Below are 20,412 nucleotides of genomic sequence, written 5' to 3'. Positions count from 1 at the left end.
GCCAAATCATGTGATCGTGAATAGGTGAAACTCTTCAAACTTATTAGCGTTGAGAGGCAAAAGTCATCGAATTGTGCTAAACGAAGTGCCAATGCAAGCCAAGACATACCGCTTCAATGATTGCGAGTCTCTGAAAGGAGAGTGAGAAGAGGAAGTTTCTCATTTGACCACAAGCAGTGGTAAATGAAACATAATTGTCCTGGTTACCAGGCCTTTCCCTGATCAAAGTTTGCAAATATGCGTTTTCACACTTACCTAAAACTTGATCAGAAGGCCAAATTTCTTTCATATGCCGCCGATTCCGACCTCCGATCTTTAGCTTACAATACAAAATCTGTCCTGGGATCTCTAGGATTGATCCAAAGAAGTTGAAGTGAACACTATAAGGTAATCGGGTTAAAAGCGTTATCCTGCTTTGTTTTTCTTACTGTACACTAATAGAGTGGAGTGGCCCAAGACTGTGCAATCTTGATATCAAAATCGCGAACGGTGATCGCCTCGTATGCGTTCCATAAGGTGCCAGGTGCGTTTGTAACTTTTTCACTTCTTGAGCTCATTCTGTCATTATGCCTCTAGTTTGTGAATTTAGCGCTAACAAGATAACACATTTCACAAGGAAGCCATCCAAATCTACTTCCCTGCCATTTTCAGCACGTTTGTTATCGCGTTTAATTTTGCTGCTCTTGCGCTAATCCAATCTGTTTTTTCAGAGGTGTTATGGTAAAAACTTCTGAAAATTTTGCGGATTTGACGTTTTGGAGAGTGATTTTCTACTATCCAAGCCTCGGTTCAGACGTTTTTTGTCGACATGGCAAAAACATCTGCCAGGAGACGACGAATAAGCGCTCTCCACTTTAGCAAAATACACTCACTTGCATACTACCTTAGTTTTGACGGGACACTTACCTGAAACCTAGCTGGATCTCTGGTTTGGTCCACATTTCATTCTTTTCCCGCAGTTATGTAACCAGCTTGGTCCTGGCAACCCTAGTGTGTTTTCTAGCAGCTTTGTTTGTCGGATTAGGTGCTCGTTCGGGTTACGGCAAATTATTTCACTGGATCGGGGTGGATACTAATTGATCACAGTTTTTGAGTAAATATCACCTGAGTTTTTGCATCCCTCCAGTTGTATTCTCAGCAGGTGACCGGGTATCCTTGCATTTGGACAAGTTCCGAGTGTGTTGGGGACTCTGTTATCCATCAATGCCTACCACAAGGCTCCGCAAACATTCATGCTATTTTGTATCTCTTCAGCATTTACAATCAACTTCGAACATCACATTGTTGAAGACGTCACTATGTGATGCCAGGAAAGCATTTGTCACCTATTGTTTCAGTGTATTTCCGAGACATTGCTAAAGAAAAGTCATATATTCCAAAACAATGGTGGAATAGCAATTCACTTGTGTTTGGTTTCCTAAAGCAGTTTTAACACTGGTCTCGAGGCTAAGTTAAATAAAAAGGACACTGGCCTCGTCCCCCCTCTGGCGACAACAGGATACTGTAGTAACTTTGAAGTTCGGCCATGACACTCATGCAAAGCAATTTGGTGTGAACTTGTAATCCGACATTGTGGAGGATCAGCTTTGAGGGGATGCTGGTCGTTCGTGCGACTCTTTCATCTTCAGAGATCAGATCAAAGTGTTACTTCGACAAAAGCCAGAAAGCTAATAAAAACAAAGCTGAAAGTTGGACGAAATTATAATGACGTTCTCCTTAGAAAAGGTACTTTATGGCGAAAAATAAACATCACACTCATATTCTATATAGTTGCTCGCGGTGAGATCGCCTATACCGTGTTTACCGAACCTAGATGCCGTGCATGTGAAACGTGCACGTGTGCATACAGCATGCAAAACCCATGAACCTTTACCTACGAATTGGATCCACGTATCGAATGATGCAAGGGTCTTCAAAGAAGCGAAATTTCCAGGTCTCATCTGCAAATTGGACTCTGTAATTCCAGCCCGATATCTATCAGAGCGCCTGGAAGAACTAAAGAACTGCCTGGTGTCTTTCAGATATTATGTGCAGTTTGCCCTCTAGTGATGTTAAAAGTACCACTCTGAGGACCTGGAGAGAAAAGATCGCATAAACAAAGTTTTTGTTGTTCAGTTACTGGCACGTCTTTTACATATCCAAGACGTGCTGAACGACGCTGCTATTCAAACTCTTCTAAAGACTAGGTGAATAAATGTGTTAATTCGTTGAAGTGCTTTTTAATTTTCCTTCTGTGAATAAAGCAGTTGAACTAAGGCGATACTCTCAAGGCATAACAAGCCACAGCTGTGTACTGTTAATGCGAATGATAGTACGTGAAACTACTTATGTTAGCTTCTGTTGGGACCAAAGCTAGCAGTCAGTAGGGAGTATGAATCATTTAAAAGGCTGCTGTTGCGTGTGTCGTTGGGTTTTTATTCTGTGCATCACCGACAATGATCTGGGCCTAATAAAAATCATTAAATGGAACAATCTCCATTTTCTGAATAATGTATGTAGGTTCGATATCCATTTCGACAGCTATTTGAATACAAAAGTTTTTCTACAATTTTACTACAAATTTTCACTGTCTTCTAGATAAATGTAAGAAAATGGTAATTGAACGTTTCTTCCACATACCATATAGAAATCGATCAATCCAGAGGAAAATGCGTTTCAAAATTACGCAGCAGTTTTTTTCCTGTGGTGTCCGTGGTTGTTGGTGGCTTGTTTGCCGCTCAAAGGTCTTTTTTGCAATAGATTATAAAGATTGTGAACCGTACTATAACGTTTCTGGATTTGTGGGGCTTTCTACTTTATAGCAAATAGCATTCAAAAGCAGATAGATACGAATTCACAGTTGCTGAATTTATGCGCATTGCCATGCAATGTAGACCGTTATCAGGTAATTCTTGAACCGTATGCCAATGTATGTGCATCCGAGACTGCCAGAGATTCTGTTGGAAGCAAAAGCAGAAAACACTAACCTGAGGATGAATCATACATTGTTTCCAAAAGTACTCACGTAACTATGGCATCCCTGTTTTTGGTGCATTGTCAGAGAGTTTGCTTTAAATATCTCATATAGACTGAGAAACTAAAACTCCTCTAATATACCTACTCACTCTAGCAGTCTTTAGCAAAAATGCGCCCAGTTCTCCACCGAAAACAGAGACTTTATATTTATTGAGACTGGAAACCACCAGCAACAGACTATTGAGCACACACAATATTCACTGACCTGGGAACGAACAGTCAACCGTTTAGAGCACTGGGTGGGAATTCACTGGTTCGAATCGCCCTTGAGTTTCTTTGTGTGTGCACTCATGATTCTCAACAAGGATGCAACAGTTGTACAGAGTTTGTCGGATTTTCAGCATAGAGTGTCTTTAAATCACAGAAAAAATCTTCATTGAAGTACATCCGGTTGTCTCATGATAGCTAGCATCATATGATTGAAGCCATCTTGTACGGCGTAGTAACTGAATATTCATTACGTTGTCTCCTCCAAGTCAAACTCACAAGTTACAAATTGGCCAGATGTCTATTAATTTGTGGTGGTCAGACATGAAAACTTGTTGTGAAGGCTTATCTTTTGCATTTAAATATACCTTCCATCACGCCATTCATTTTCTGGAACAAGTCAATTAGCAAATTCTTTCCGTCCTTGGAATCCAGTCCTCCAGAATTTTTATTTTTGTTGTATGGTAAGGCAAAATGGACCCAACAGTTCAACGGTTATTCGCCTTGTAATTGTCGTGGTTCACCTGGCAATTAAACTGCATGCCACATGCACTTTCCAGGACTCCGTGTAACTATCACTGTTGTATAACTGTGGCAGCATCCGACAAATTACCGGTAAGCATCCCAGTATAATGAAACAGCGGAGGTTTCTAACGAATCTCACGTTACTGAATTTTGATGAAATTAATAATATCAAGATTGCGTAAAAGTCCCGTCTCAAAAGTGTTATTTTGTTAGGGTAACTGATGGACTGGTTCTAAATGGTGATTCAATCCTGTAAATTAGGCAACATAGTTGTATCTACTAGGGCACACGATATGCTTTTACCTATAGTAATTTTATTAACCAGTTCTCATCAGTAGTGGTTGAAAGTTTGAAGAGTTTCCTAGTCATTGGCTGTTCAGCTGCAGTTTTAACTTATACTTCCTTCCAGGTCTGGCATCGCAAATTTTGGACAAAGCGGGAAGTTTTGGAGTTCATTTGACTTCCCGGGCTGCATTTCCAGTTAATTTGACTTGAAATGCTGAGAAGCACTAAGCAACTCTTCTATGCACAAATCTATTGGGGTAATGGAACGAATGGTCTTTAGTCGTTCAGCCATAAATATTGGTTGAGCAAGTGTTTTCAACCGAAATTCAAGATACTAGTTATGCTTTGATCACGCAAATCACACTCGATGTGGCGCGTTGGTTGGCTGGCGCCTTGAGTGGCACGTGTTCACATGAATGCCCACGCGAAAAATCCCTTTCTCTTCTTCAGCTTCTAGCATGATAGTAATCTGCTGGCATTCTTATATCTCGAAAGAAATTTTACATTGCATTAAAAGATATTCGGCGCCGTTAAGCTGAATACCACTTTTGGCTGTTCCACTAGAATTCTGAGGACAGTTCAACTAAATATTTTCCAAGTATATCTGCTAAAATCCTGGAGCACACTTTATCCTTTCAAAAACAGGAACCATGCGTTCATAGATTTAATTATTTAGTTAAATTATCAGCTCTTTAGATTCGGGCTCTTAAAATGTATCACTCGATTAACAGCCAGATTTACTCAGAGGAGGAATGTGAACATGAATTCGTGGAAAACACAGTGACATGGAAATAATTGTTAATCGTGATATTCTTGTAGGTTGAAGCTACAGTGCCCTCATTGGAGGAACAGAAATGTTGGTCGAGATGAAAAAATCAGTGTAACTATCAGCCCTAGTTTTGTAGGGTTTTCTTGGATCAGTAGCAATACAGTCGGTCCACCAGTTAGTTAAAAAACACAATCGACCGTCTTTGTTTATTCTACCCAGGTAATAGTTCGACTAGGCGGAACAAAGCTTTGAATATCCACATCAATACGGAACAAGCGCATCAGTTTGTTACATTCAGTCAGTTTTAAAACAATTAATAGGCCTTTACCTGGCATCGCTTAGAGTAAACGCACCACCTTGTCATGTTTGTTGTCGCAACCCTGTTGATTTTAGCAGCCACCTGTCTACTCACATCAGCTTCACAGCACACTGGAGACAGGCAGCCAATATCCAGTGAAGACTTTACATCCCAAACATTTGGCAAGCTCGTAGAGGAAGCAAATTACTGGTGCAACTACGCTATAAACCATGAGAAATGGCACAAACGCAAGGGCGATCTTGATGGAACAAAAAGTGTAAGTGTCAGACCTATGTCCATGCGGAGATCCTTTTGGTTCAGGTTGCACCCGGCATCATTTACGAGCTCCATATCCGCCAGCGTGGAACCCAGTGCATGCGTACAGAAATGCTAGAACGTGGCTTCAACGGAAAAGGATCAATGTGCGTTGCCCAAAATAATGGGGTGAGTCTCCAAACTCGTCAAATTTTATTGTGCTGTGATACGAGACATCCTACTTTTACTATTTTCCACGGTGTTACCTGGTGCTGCCACCCATCCGAATTATCATAAAGAACGAGATGTAAATGTTAAAAAACGGAAAAACTAAGGGTAGTTAGGAATGGTAACTCGATATCAGTCACCTAATCCAACATTGCATCGGACAACGTATCATATGATTAAAGTATGGCAGATTTTGGTTCACATTAACGGTTTTTGTAGCATTACTCAGTCTTATAGAAACCGCATGACATCTTTCCACCCAATAGCGTTGATTTACCTCAAACATGGGCGATTACTGAGTGGTGAGGTCTATGAGTAGATAGCTTTCTAGAACTAATAAGTTTCTTGTTTAGATCGGAGTTGAAGATGGAATTGGGGGTCCCATGCGGTTAGCAAGCAGCCTTGGTTCGCAAAACCTCCTAGGCTGTCAGTTCCTCTGATGCTGCCGTTTCTATTCAGTTTCGCCAGACAAGAACACAGTTTGATGAGCAGGAACCCCTCATCACAACCTCCTAAGAATAACTAACTTCCAGTTTTGCAGCAATGGATTGGGGAACCATATCGTAAGACGTACAATTACTCTGAAACATGCCTACCGCAGCAACAGAAGATTCCGTTTAGCGGCGGCCTCTCAAGGAGCGTAATTGGGATTCTGTTATGCCACCTCTTGTTCTGTCAAGCTAAGTGTACTTCTTATTCCTCATCAAATTTTGAAAGCAGAAATGTGGCTGTTTTCATGGAATATACAGTTTTTGTAACGACGTGAGAATTATGCATTATCTATCTTCAGCCCACTTTCGTTTAGTCAATCCTCTTTTGACATTGACCAGTTGTCCTAGTTAGTTCACTTCATATGTGAGCTAAGTCGGCGGTTTGTTCACTACAAATCAACAATGCATATTCGCCGTTCCTGGCAATCAGGACAACACTTTTTAGCTCCTTGTGATGGATTCACCTAGCTGAAAATCCAGCTCTGCATGAAAACAGTCGGAAATCATCATTACCTCAAATCAATTAGGCTTGATGGATCTGACCAAACAATGTAGGATGTTTTCCCCGAAATGGAACATTTCATTCATTTTTCGCGCTCCATTTTGTAACAGTCTCTCGCAACGGCCCAAAAAGCTCGAATTTGTTTTACACTCACGTGCGTAATCGGTAGCGATCACTTTTTGGAGCAGCGACCTAAAACATTAAGCAAAAGGCTTGACGACGTATAAAAGGTGGTAATAAACATAGACCATCCGTCATTTCGTGAATAGCCCAGTGGAAAAGTAACTTCAGTTAATATGTGGAGCAAGGAGACATTCAACATTTGAACATTTGATGCAACCTCTGTAACTGAAGGATGAGAAGAGCTGCATTCTATCTAAGTATGAGTCAGTCACAATGCTGATCACCCACTCTTGAATGAACGTTTGTAAGTCCAATTTTCCAGCTGAAATGTTGCGGAAATTTCGTGATGTGTACACTTTTGAGGACTCTCAGTAAGGGAAAAATAACTGTGAAGTAATACTCAGTAGTTTGAAAAAGACTGGAAGAGGAAATGCTTACAGGAACTCCTTCCAGTAATAAAATGGGTACAATATTTTGCCGGTTTCCCAATGCCAGAATTTTATTTCAGTATAATTGATGACATATAATCGGCAGCCACATCGGAGGAATTTTTCGCACATCAATACAGGGAACTACTGAGTGAAGGTAGCTTCGCTTCTTGGGTTCAGATGTAATGAACCGGAGAAACAGTTTTACCTAGTAAATGCGTCAAGCATTCCATGTTAGTTCGTCAGAATACCAAACAGTTACTGGTCAGAGCATTCAGCGAGCAACCAAGCTGCAAGTTTGATAGAAAAATTCAGAAGTAAAGACCGTTTGGTCCAGATGAGACAGCAGCTAAGTGACTGTCTGTATTCTACACTTCATCTACGGTACAGTTCATGGCACTCCGTTATAAGGAGCTAATTCATGCGTTTCATCGCGAAATGCCATGCTGGAAAATAATGAACCGCTCTGTTTACAACGATAAACAATGATTGCGCTAAGTGTACCGAGCACCGTTTTCAATCCACAGGTGACCGGCAGTGCGAATATGCATTTGTTGCTTTCCCACAGTATAACTACCTAATTTCATATGGGAATACTGATTGAAAGTAATTCGCTTGAAAAGAAGTGCACAAATTGTTCGCAACACTGACACGAACTGATCACAACTGACCATTGATAATGTGCCTATGCAGTGGATACTCACAACGTTGCCTGTTCATACTGCAAACACCTATTGCTCGCCTATAATTGCTCTTTAAAACTCCTGGGGGACTTCCAATATTCATTTACCTCAACTTTTACTGTCAAATAAAATGGCTCCATCATTCTGTACTGCGTTTTTTGTATTGTTCAAGATGATTAACTTGAATTTTAGGCACTGGAAAGTTTGTATTCTCAAAGTTTTGTTAGACAACAGAAGCTGATGAGCAAAATTATGGCGTAATTATGCCGTATCATGTCGCTTGCTTGTCAGAACTGGGCATGCAAGCTAATCTGTTTTTCTTCCTTTCTGGACGCACTTTCAGTCAGTGGCAGTCTGCTCCGTCAACCACGGGAAAAGCCTTGGACAAATTCCATGGAGATCACAGACGGTGATATCTGGTTGGTCGACGTCATTGACGAGGTTTCCAGTGAAACGGTGAAAAAGTGTAAAAGCTGGAATTGGGGTAAATTTTGGTGGATGATAAGGGATACCCAAATAAGAATCGACAATCGTGATGTAGACAAAAGTTTGTATGAACTTTCCACAGTGACAGAGTCACTTCAGACGATTTGTTACTCATTACAACTTAAAGACTTTCTTTTTAGCGTAGAGGAGAGTACGCCAGATACTTGGAAGTAACAATAACGAAGATGACATGCCCGAAATCCGACCCCAAGAACACGCAGGACTCCTACGACATTTGGACCGAGGTCAGTGCTTCATTTATACAAGAGCAAGACTAAATGAAAACATAGTAAAATCCTAGCACTTTTGAGCAATCCGATACAAGCGATACCGCGATATCTTACAAAACGAGTACATTTTAACAAGGTAACACATAGGATTTGCGTCAATGGAGGTAGGGCGTACTCTCTGATTAGTTAGTTTGTCATAATAGGAAAACGGCTGGTTCAACCAAGCATAGAGCTTACACGGAAATGTATTTGGAGGGCTTGCCACAAGCACTATAATGGACACGAATGTCTTCTAACAGCAAACATGGTAAGCAAAATTATTCCGTTTAAATCCCTCGGTAGATCTATCTGCAGTGTATTATCTCATTCATACCTCCGATGTCACTAAAACACATTAAAGCAGTGTTCTCATGCTTACCGATCAGCTGAATGTGTGGAACGGCCCGAATGAATATGACAGTATTACCGAATTTTGTATCATTATACCTTACATAATAAGGCATAACAAGGCACATCACACGTGTGCCTTTAGCGCTAATGTTCGTAATTTTCCAATTCAGTGTTTTATTCTGTATTGTATAAATCCCAAAAGATGTCGATCCGCTGCCAACCTTTTATCAAAACTGACTGAAAGGATTCACATGGTCATTCAGTAAATGTTGCTGAAATTCGTCTGAGCATGATGAATAGATCACCTTCTCTCGGAATGTTTGCGGCATTGATGCTCTAAACGTATAAATGCCTAATGAATACCTTCAAAACAATTCTCATCCCTGCAGACAGGCAAGCACACTGCAGAATGATCAGCTAAAACTTGGTAGCAAAGTAATTTCGCGGCCCTTAACCGAGGGGCTGTTGATCTACACGCCATCAATTTTATACTATCAGTGTTAAGGCCAGCCTGTATTCTGAAGCCTCTGGTCTGATTTACAAAGCGGGATTAGTAAAATGGATATTGTAAAATCAACAACTGAGATTCCGGCACGATGAGTTTTTACTTGCATATCATGAGTGTGAGAAGCACATGGGACATTGATGAAGATGTAATTTCGGGTAAGCTTCTAGTGCTTTGACATATACTCTATGATGTCCTCTTTGAGAAAATATGCTTTGATGCCGCGCTGGAACAAGAAATTCGGACGCTCACCAACGTCCTGAGAGACAACGGGTTCCTCAACAAGTCTATTATAAAGATGAAGAAGCCAACACCGTTACCACCACAGTTGGAAGTCCCGTCTAATTTAGCCTCCCGTTTAAGGGAGATGTACCAGCCGACCTACTGAACAAAAGATTTTCTACCAGTTTGAACAAGGTTTTCCCAGCCATAACACTCCGACCCTGATTCACAAGCAATCATCTGTGTTCCTTTATTCTCAAAGATAGAGTGTTTGTCCACGCCCATAATATGTTATTATACTCATTCTCTTGCCGCTGTGCAGCGGATTACACCGGTAATTCGGTCGAAGAAAGAAGGAACACAGTCAACCCTGGCTAGCTTCTGGAACTAGGAGGGCGATGGCCAGTCCAGTGGTACAACAATTACCAGGCGCGGCACAAAACGTGTCACCCAGCTAAAGCTTCCGCGTTGATTACAAGGCGCCGGCTAATCAACCCAGATCAGTACAGCAGTACGGGACAATCGCAATGGCTGAAGCCATCGCCATACGACATCGCGACCTGATCTTCTGTCAGCAAAAGCGCTTTGTTTTTGTGTTCTACTTTCAATAGTTTAACTCACCGACCCTCACACATGCACCCTTTGCTGAACGCACACCTTCGACATATCGTTGACTACTGACGTCATGCATAATAACACTCATGCATAATTCTCTGCATCTTCCCGGAGTGTCCACGTGAAATCAAGGATGAGATCCAGTGCGCCCTCAATTATTACGACGACACTTACGAAAGTCCAGACTTCTTGGCCTGCAAAACTGTCCCTTTGGAGTTCCACGGAGCTTGGCGCTCAAGTCCTCACGGAGTGTTAAAAGTGTCACCTAGCTGCTGTGATTTGGGAAGTAGATGCAATGTAAGTGGCTCAGCTTGATAATTTCAGTAGTCGGATAAAGTAATCAGTGAGTCGTGTTCCCTTGATATATTCACTCTACTTTTTTGAAATTTAAATACTTACCACTTTGGCCTAGTCATGTTTGGTAAAATCTTAAAGGTTGCACATATTATCCCGATTGAAGCAGGTCAGGTCCAACGAGCAGTCGATGTTTCTACAGCTTGTTTGGACCATAGTGAGGAGCTCGGGAAATCGAAGATGCTTGTAAATTTGGCCAAAACCCCTCAGCGTAGTAGTTTTCAACGTAGCCTTTGTTTCTATCGGCATTCAAAACGTCTTTTCATAGGTACAGTTCACTCAGTAATTACAGTTCAGTGTTTTCTTTTGTCGCCCGGGTATACATCGTAGATTTTGTGCACTGAACCTAAGATCCGTAAGGAGATTTTACTAATGAAGAGGGTGGCTTGGATATCGACTTGATTAGCCAATATCACCTGCCATTTTTCAATTAAACTGGTGTAGATGCACACATACTGCATTTGCACCTCTTGTCCGGTCGCTATGAACTTTTCTTCTCTAGTGACCGCATGTTTTTTGAAGCTGAAAGTTATTCGGTCTTTTTCTCCGAGTAAACCTTATTCTTTCTCCTAAGGTGACGGCTTTCACTTTTGCAGAATTTAATCGCAGATAATTGGTAGCACTACAAAATGGTTTACTGGAAAAACCGACATAAGTAAACCACAGGGGTACTAATTACTATGATATGATCGTACCATGCTTTAGAGACCACCAATAGTAGGCCAATGTGCTTCGAGTTATCCCTTCAAATGTATACATTGAGGGTCATTTCCATCTGATTCATGACTGAAGTACGCCTTTTTGAGTAACACAGGTGTAGACCATCAGCAGTAATCAACCCCATTGTGATTGTAGCAAAACATATGCACGCGTACCCTGTTTCTGGGAGTCCAGGCATTCTTCGTTAGCCGAAAGGTGATGTTCGCACAGTCCTGTAAATCTCGCTTTTGAAATTGATTGGTTCTGCACAAATTTGTTAAATAAAGTGGAGTGTTAGATAAAGTGAACATCACAAACTGCGGAAATTGCAAACAGTGAGAATATTATGAAGTGATCGGATTAGAACAAAGATGCCCTGATTCACTACTGCTGAGTTCATTAGGTGAATTTTTCTTAAATTTATGGCCCCTTGCTTGAGAAAGATAGGCTGATGATATTACACAATTGTGACCCATAGTTGGGGCCGGTTTGCACGTTTAGCACGGACTTAAAGAAAACGCCGGCAGCCCATTAATCACTGAACATGACTGTAAATCAAACTATTTTTGCACTACCGATTCCCACAAAAGCTGGGTACAAACGTTGCAGACAGACGGAATGTGTAGATAACCCTGAGAAATGTGTGAGCACCACACAAGTTTAGTGATTCTCATTCCATTTTGTTCTAGGTATCTAACTCACTAAATGCCAACATTTTTGCGAGGATGAATTTTGTAAGGTCCGATGTGCGGGTTCTGTCGCTTGATGAGATCAATGACACTCCATTTCAAGGACGGTTGTTGAAAGTTGTTCTCGAGTACAACCGAAAAGGTAAGCTGGAGTATACCTACACGTTCAGAATGATGAACGACGAAAAAGTTCAGGTACGTTATTTTTTTACGGTTCAGTTCAGCCTAAATCTTTTAGTCTGAACCGGTTCGCAGAATTACGTTCTTGCTGTGGCTTGGGGAGACTTCTTGCAGAAAACCCGATGCCAACCTGACACTCGGAATCACCCATTTTACCAATTGCACAAACATTGGAAGAAAAGTGAGTTACAAAGTTTGAAACATCACTCGTCGCGTCAAGTAGTTCGGGTCAAATTTTTGAAATTCCATTGGATATACCGCTTTGGCAGTAAGCTATCCGACTGAAAAAACTGCCACGTATACGAACCGTGAAAGACATGGTCAATACCCTAAAACCTGTAGACAATCTTTTGGACTTTGCAAAGCCACCCTTAGTTAACAATTCATTGACCTGCTTGCAAATATCACGATTGTCAGAAGTTTACACAGAGGTAAAATTGATCAAATGGTTCTGTGCTTAGCTTCAAAATTCATCCATTAATATAAGTTTTTAGACCATTTTTATTAGCAGACTCGATACTCTAGAAATCACCTGCAAATCCTGTGGAACAAATAAGGTGGATGCAAAAAAGGTAGTAAGCTCCCTTAAAACGATCACAACTCCTCAATGTCCCACCAATATCCCGTCGCAAAGCTAAAGATTCCATACCCGTGTAGATTTTTACTTTCAACATTGAAAAATCAAATTAGAGTGCACACACCCCTTACAACATATTGTCAACGGGCCAATATTTTACAGTGACACACAAGGCCAAAATGTGACTCGATCCTTTGGTCACAGATTGACCAAATAAACACATCAGGAGTTTGCTGCGCTCAGGAAACGACGGGTTTGATTTGTTCTGAAACATTCAAGCGCTTGAGATGTGCAGCGTTCTTGTATATAAACTAAGCCATATGACCCTTCTGCTATTCAGAACTCTGAAAATATATAAAGTGCAATATGTTGATATTCCTCGTGCGTTTTTACCGAAAAAAACAACATATACTAGCTGTGTAAGTGAAGAAGGAATAAAGTGTTTACATCCTGGAAGTCGCCTAATCAATATCAGTTACGTAAATGGTTTGCGTTGACTGTTATTCATGCAGTCTTGGCTAGTTTGATTTGATCAGCAGCTAACATTTTGGGTTTCTTGTTGCGTTAGAAGATTCCAGAAGAGCTAACCAAGCCCATCTGAAAGTCAGCATCTAACGGATTTCTAATTTCTGAAAATACGGGATTACAATTTAACATCTGGCCAGACGGTTATCCGGATATAAGTGCAGTCTTTGTTCTGCTGCATATTCTGCTAGCGGGTTTTTTTGCTGCCAATGTAAGCTTCTACGCAGCACAGAAGACCTCATAGGTTAAGTTACAGTCAAAATGATTGGGAAGTCTAAGCTCACTTTTGTGAAGAGCAATTTTTCTGGCTTTCCGTAGGATATGTAACTTGGCTCTGGTGTAAGAAGAATCTTGCACCATATGTTGGCGGGCACCTTCGTATTGAAGCGACAAATACATCTTTCGTGTTGTCTGAGAGAATCAAGGCTATGTTGTAAACTTTCATGAGACGCTCTGAATAAGCGTTCTTCATCAGATTTGTTGTACTTGATTCTGGCTGTCTAGTCTCCTCCTCTGCAGAAGAATGGATTCTCCAATCCGGACGTGTGAGCCACCGACAGATTCACTGTGTATGTGATCCCAGGACATCTAGACTGAAATTCGAATTAAGCTCAGATGCAACACGGAGGTTAGGCCGTGTGTGAGTAAGAGCGTCCGACAGGAAATATCAGTGCTCTATATCAGTAATGAAGAGAGTAATCGACAAACTACTTAAATCGTGGAAATTTTAAGTACTCACCCACCATTTCGTTTATCATGCTCATATAATCTTCTGTTGGAGTGACTGTAGCAGTATAATATATATATATATATTATAATATAATAATATATTATATACTATATAATAATATTATAATATAATATAAATACAACGATGAATGGGATAAAATATTTCAAACCTCTTAAAGGAGTTTGATTGATCTCTTGAAATGGAATCGTTTCTCAGCACGCCACTTGAAGTCTGTAGGTAGCGACGAAATTCTGAAAGATCTGGCTGTTTTTTTCTGAATGTCAATTCAGTCCTTGCGAAAAGGTCGAGGAGCTTTATACAACTGTCTAATCAAACTACTCGTACGTACGTTGCGTGTATTGCTTCCTCCCTATACTGAGATGAATAGTTGACCTTGTCTGATAGACACTGTTAGTCGTTACCTTGTATTGCACATACGACGCGCACTTTGTCAACAGTTTTCACTTATTCTTGCACGCCACTAGGTAGCAGTGGTAATAGTTAACACATACAGCAAAGAGGTCTCAGTCTTGCTAGATTTTATCGTGCACATTTTGGAGGTCTGCCAGAAACTTGCAACGATTGACTTGGTAAATTAGTACTATACCACTCATTCAGGGATAGCTAATAACTATCCACTATTCAGCTGTCCACCAGCCAATTTTAAATTGAAATCGCTGTACAGTTTTGTGCGCTGCTTATTTACAATGATACCCAACAGGACTGAGCTAGCCCTACAGTATTTCTCATATTTTTGGGTGAATTTTCGACGACACTTGAAATATTTTATCCACTGACAGTGTAACGTGGCTGTTGTCAGCAATGAGAACTTGTGGGGACAAGTTTGTGCATTCATCCTAAGCGTTAGACAACTTTTTCAGAAACATTTTTCGTCATCGTTTGCGTAATTTTGCGCCAGGGGAAGAATTATCTCACTTCATTGTGAAACTTCCTTCTGAGAAGCCGTCACCCAAGAAGTTGGTCAATACGTGTCCACGTGATGTGGTTTTCCGTTATTCAAGAATGAGTGGCACCATGTCCTATTTTAGTGAAAGGTAATCACAATGCTGATCAGCGAAACTTGGCCAAACGGCCAGGTGTTTAACTTGTATGACTAGCTTTTAAGGACAGAATTGAATCGTAACAAACTCTTTGAAATCCCTCGTTTACTTTGCTATAGTTCTGTCCAAAACGTAGGCAACACGGGAAACTCACAATACTACCCGGCATCTCGTAGGTTATTTGACTCGTTTTCATAAATATGCATGCGGATAATAGTGACGAAATTGGAGAACGTTTTAAACGCCTCGACTAGTATGTTCAAAAGCACTTAGGAAAAGATCCAAGATTATACTCTAGCGTAATCATGCGCATTTAAAAACAAAACCGGAAATACATGGTCCGAAAGCATTAGATGCGTAAATCAACGGTACACTGTGTGACAATTTTGTGCGGAAAGGGACTAACGTGCACGGTAAAATCTCCACTGAAACGTCGAAATATCCGCGCTCTAGAAAATCGCATTAAGGTCCATTCTAGCAAAATACTCCCATTCGTATACAAATTTGGTTTTTATGGAGGACCCAAATGACTACCTAGTTTATGACGTTCTCCCATCTAATGATCCGTTTAGTTTTCCATCGTTTTATTTCCATAGGTCAGGCAAAAAGTTTCATATCTTTCATGATTTGCCAACTTCAAAAAGGGGTTTTCATAAGTATAGTTGTTGTATGTTGATATAGGTGGTAACAGATACGCTGAGTCATTGCTTCATTAAAATTCTGAGTAGCGTGTTACGTCTATACAATTAATTGCGATATCTCAGATATCCTACCGACTGGAAGATGAGGAGGTCTTTATGCAGCACATCTAGTTGAAGGGTATCATGTAACAGAGACTCACATGCGTCTCCCTTGATAATCGACAAACGTGTACTCGTCGTATTCAAACACCTCTTCATTTGTCGATGCACTAGCTCCGCAGTCACCATCTTCGGTATGGGATCTCGAGGGAGCTTATGCGCCGCAAACTATGATGAGGAATATCATTATTAAATCTGGTAAGATCTGCGGCAAGCACGAACAAATTGCGTCTTAAATCGGGAATGAGTGGAAGTGGATTTTGAAGCTAACAGTTATCGGATCAACCAAAATATGGACCAGTCCGCTGATGGATTCTCTCCATGTAGTAATTAAAATAGAAATTCCGTTCTGCAAGTATATAACTGTTTTTGTTTAGGAATTATAACGTTTGGTTATATTTATATGTTCAGCATTACCTTAATGAAGTTTGATCAGGTGGCCACTGAACTTTTTGGAGAGCCTTGTACCCAGTGGTTATGAAGTCATCACTTGAGTAGGTCCCTTCTCCTCATCTAGCTGCGTTTATGTGGCTTTCTGAGGGGTACTCAATGCCTTCTCATGCGATTGTCTAACTGGTGTTAACCATTCCTGAAATACTGGTGGCCCATTTGCGATTTGCGCTGCGTTGTACTCTGTATATCTCCTATTACATTAATTGGTTGGATAGTTCATTTGGGGTGTCCCATACACGCCAGTGTTCATTAAAAACGTCTCCTCGGCTAGGGACGAAACGTTTGCAAGCCGACTGCCGAGCTCAGTCATCTGACCAAGCATCAGTAAATGCACCTGAGCTAACAATATTGCGGCACACTGACAGCATAATCGTGCCGAAAAACATTTTTAGCTGTTGATCACGTCGAAGTGAGCAATGTTAACACATTGCTAAGATACGGAAAGGTACTTCTTTATTTGCCTTCAATTCATTGTTTTCCTGCTATAATTTCTCTCATGCAAGCGTACGTAAGGTTGACACAATTATGCCACCCAATAAGTCACCCTAAATGAAAACCCCTAAATTCTTTCACGCAGCAATACATGCACTGTACAGCCTCTTCACTTATCAAACCGGGGTCTTCCAACCGTGAAGTAAATATTACAGGTTGCTGGCGCTGTGTGACTTCGAAGCTCGCTCTAAGTCAACAAATATGTCATCACCCACCGAGCATGTGGATGGAGTATCAGCAAGAGGAAATGACAGAAACTGCTTCTCCAACATATCCTGGTTCAGACGAGGACTCAGAAGAACCGGATACCGATTATCGGTCCCGTAGTTTGGAAGTCAAGGTAAGTTACTTATGACGAAACTGATAATTTATTGCAAATTGCAGACTGGCGAAAGTAAATTTGTGGTGGAAATGATCAAGTCGTGAGTTATGCTTGTCAGGTCTTGACGAGTTCTCTTGTATAACAAGCATAGTTATAAATGTATATATACGTCTTTGACAGTAAAATGGATTTCATATTGTAGAAAAAGTTTGAAAAATGATTAGTGTATTTTCTCTACTGAGCTTCATGTCTATTGCGGGCTTATGACACCGGACACTAGCACTTAATGATTCTTCCCCTGGAAATGCATTTGAGTCTATTTAATATATCCCGTAGAATAATATATACCGTAGAAACAAAGCAGAATATTAAAGTAATGGTCTGCACGGAAAAATGTAGCCCCTTGACACTCCACGTTAAAAATGACGCATACCCAATCAGAAACCACTCGATGCATGTCGCTGAGCCCGCAGACAAAGCTGCCTAGTGTTTACATTTTTACTAAGCTCCGTCTCATTACGAAAGCATTTGGGCACTATTGCCCTTGAACGGGAGGACGCAGTCCAGCGCGAAGTTATTTGTTGAGTAACACGAAATAAACGGTCACAAGATAGTGGACACGAAGTTAGGAATCTTACTTGCAAAGTTTTTTGAAGATGAAAATACTTGAAGGTTCTCCTGAGATTTACAATGCGCTCTTTAAATGCGGGAACTGAGATATGACGCTCGACTAGACATTACTTCCTTGTTTCATCAGCAGTATATAACACTTGACAAGTTCGCCTTAAAAATGTTGAATGGATGCCAGAGATGTTCGATTCGTCGACTAGGTTATCGACTAGGTTATCCTTGGCTGACCTACTAGTTACCTGTTCGGGCGTATCGTCCGAATTTAGAAGCTGGTTACGGTTTGATTCTGCTCGCATCAGAAATCGTACAGCAATCGTGTTGAAATTCTTCACAGACTGGTCACTCTTCTGAGAAACTCCCAGAGGCACTACTATGAACTGGGGGCTGGCCAGTCCTCTATTTTTGCCAGTTTTTTGGCTATAGGCTGGCCCCTTAACGACCTAATGTATGACGGAGACATATCAGCAGTTTCCGTCAGTAGTGTAACCTGTGACAACATTATCCGCGATGTCGTTTTTTGTTATCACTTCGGAAGGTGTGAATAGGTGAAACAGCGATGAGCCATTTAGTTGTCTGACTATGTCCCGACTGAACTTGTATCAGATGTCATCAGACATTCGCAAATGTTGAAACAGAATAGCAAAAAATGCTTCAATGAAAATGGCTAACGGTACTCATAGAACATCCGTTTATATTTCGAAGCAAAGGTCTCCAATAACACTGTGTTCATGCCATTTCGAGTTTAGCTTGTGAACACCATGGACGGAAACCTGCTTCCGCCAGTAAACCCCAGAGCAGTTAATTTAAGTCAATTTCAGTTCAGCTTAGCTGTGATCTACGTGTCCATTAGTGGTTGCAGTATTTCCTTCTCGTTTGAAGCAGTGCACATGCCACACATGCAAGTAATTTCGGAATGATGACTTGATTCCACGAACTATACCGTGAATCTCCGTCAGCGTACAATTAGTTAGAAGGAGGTTTATGAACGGAGGCACGCTGGCATAATAAAAATGCCCAATCCAAAGTGAGCTAAAAGGAGCCTGATCTAATGTATTAAAATCTAACCTAGAGATGCAATCTAAAGATCAGTCACAATCTCCCGACTGCATCCTTTGTTCGGACCTATTTGTGATTATTACGTTCTGACGATAGCTGCCACAACAAGAGCACTTCTCTATAGAAGGTTCTCTGAATTCACACTGCTTAAAAACTCCAAAGATCCCATGGATTTGGATATCACGACCAAGTTAATATATTTTCGATCTTTGCTCCTTAAGTGACAAATAGTGCAGAGATGTAGAGATTACCTAAATAACGGCGTTATTCTCATTCTGGTTACAATTGCAGTTCTCATCCTACGGCTCTCTGTGTCACGAGATACAAGGCAACTGATACTGAATTTAGGAAAAAAACATGGTTTTACACAAAACTCTCACAGAACGTGACTTTATCTTGATGTTTTAGAATCACCAGTTTGGCGTCAATGGTTGGAAAGAGAAACGTCAGCTACTGAAGAGAATGATCAAACTGTTGAATAGAAAAGCCTCACCTTTTGTTGAAAAACTCTATCTGAGTGGGGTGCCGAACCTTTTAATTGAGCATTAACGTCATTGGGAGTTTCGAATCGAACTGAGAGATATCTTTTGAGAGTTTAACAACATGCTAAACGACTCGTTCTATCATCGTCTTTTTCGAATTGATAGTTCAAGTGCAAAGGTATGCTCAAACTGTTCCAGTATAAAAGTCAACATTTGAAGGTGATGGGCAGTGAACGTAATTACACACTATACCTACAGCGAACGGGCTGTTTAAAAGATAAGTATGCACTTTGGCAACCCGAGCAGGAACCTCAGGTGTGTGTAAAGTTGAACAATACTGTGAGTTACTCTGTTTTTTTTTTAATTTTTACATCCCACATTTATTTGGGTACACTAAAATACTAGTGCGGAAAATACGCGACATTAGCCCTGTTGTAGTCATGTAGTGTCGTCTCCAGGCCCCATACAAAGACACATCTCAGTTACAATACAGGGACCTGTACAGCTCCATTCGCTAATCTTCAGCTGCGTCCAAATCTGGACACTGCTGTGTAACTGGTAGTCACATATGTTTGTTTTTCGAACCCCTTCGTTTTTCGAACATATAAGACGTTTTGTAATGATGGTGGGTCGTGCATTCAGTGTACTAATTTTAGCGGTAAAAATCCCGTTTTAGTTGCGTAAAACTGTTGTCGTTCTGTGCGAATAATCTGTTGAATCGCCTTAGTCTAATACACCAATGCCTTTGATAACCTGCTTCACCATATAAGCATTCAGATAACGTCCCTGTAAAACTAAAGGAGGTATAATGCCTACTTTTTTTACTGATATTTTGATGTTTGATTTCATACTAGCACCTCACTGTGTGCACAGTCAAAATGTGGAAAATGGCGTGGGGAAATTATTTTTAACAAAATCGACCTGAATAAATGCCGGTTGTCAACAGTAGACAACCCTATTCCAGTTCAATCTATCTCGGATGACTTTCAAGCAAGTGCTATATTCAAGCAAATGCTCACTGATTCAACGTCCATTTTCAAGTTTGCCTCTGGCGAAAATATGCTATACCGACACCAGCTGGCTGATCACATCACTCGAGCAGTAA

General features: G+C 40.8%; 2 protein-coding genes across 2 annotated transcripts; both read left to right on the top strand.

Annotated features, from left to right (window-relative positions):
* Window positions 1–5,163: 5,163 nt before the first annotated feature.
* T265_05915 (hypothetical protein) lies at window positions 5,164–8,469 on the top strand (the record flags this gene model as incomplete). The annotated part of the gene is made up of 3 exons (XM_009171050.1): window positions 5,164–5,376; window positions 5,421–5,543; window positions 8,101–8,469. 3 exons carry the CDS (start codon window positions 5,164–5,166, stop codon window positions 8,467–8,469), a joined length of 705 nt encoding a protein of 234 aa, XP_009169314.1.
* An 11-nt stretch (window positions 8,470–8,480) lies between these two features.
* T265_05914 (hypothetical protein) lies at window positions 8,481–19,374 on the top strand (the record flags this gene model as incomplete). Its single annotated transcript, XM_009171049.1, has 4 exons — window positions 8,481–8,540; window positions 12,000–12,194; window positions 16,903–17,157; window positions 19,234–19,374. 4 exons carry the CDS (start codon window positions 8,481–8,483, stop codon window positions 19,372–19,374), a joined length of 651 nt encoding a protein of 216 aa, XP_009169313.1.
* Between the last annotated feature and the right edge of the window lie 1,038 nt (window positions 19,375–20,412).

This window comes from Opisthorchis viverrini (genome assembly GCF_000715545.1).
Source record: "Opisthorchis viverrini unplaced genomic scaffold opera_v5_115, whole genome shotgun sequence".
NCBI lineage: Eukaryota > Metazoa > Platyhelminthes > Trematoda > Opisthorchiida > Opisthorchiidae > Opisthorchis > Opisthorchis viverrini.
Note: the sequence above shows the minus strand (reverse complement) of the source record. Positions and strands in the feature narration are given on the sequence as shown.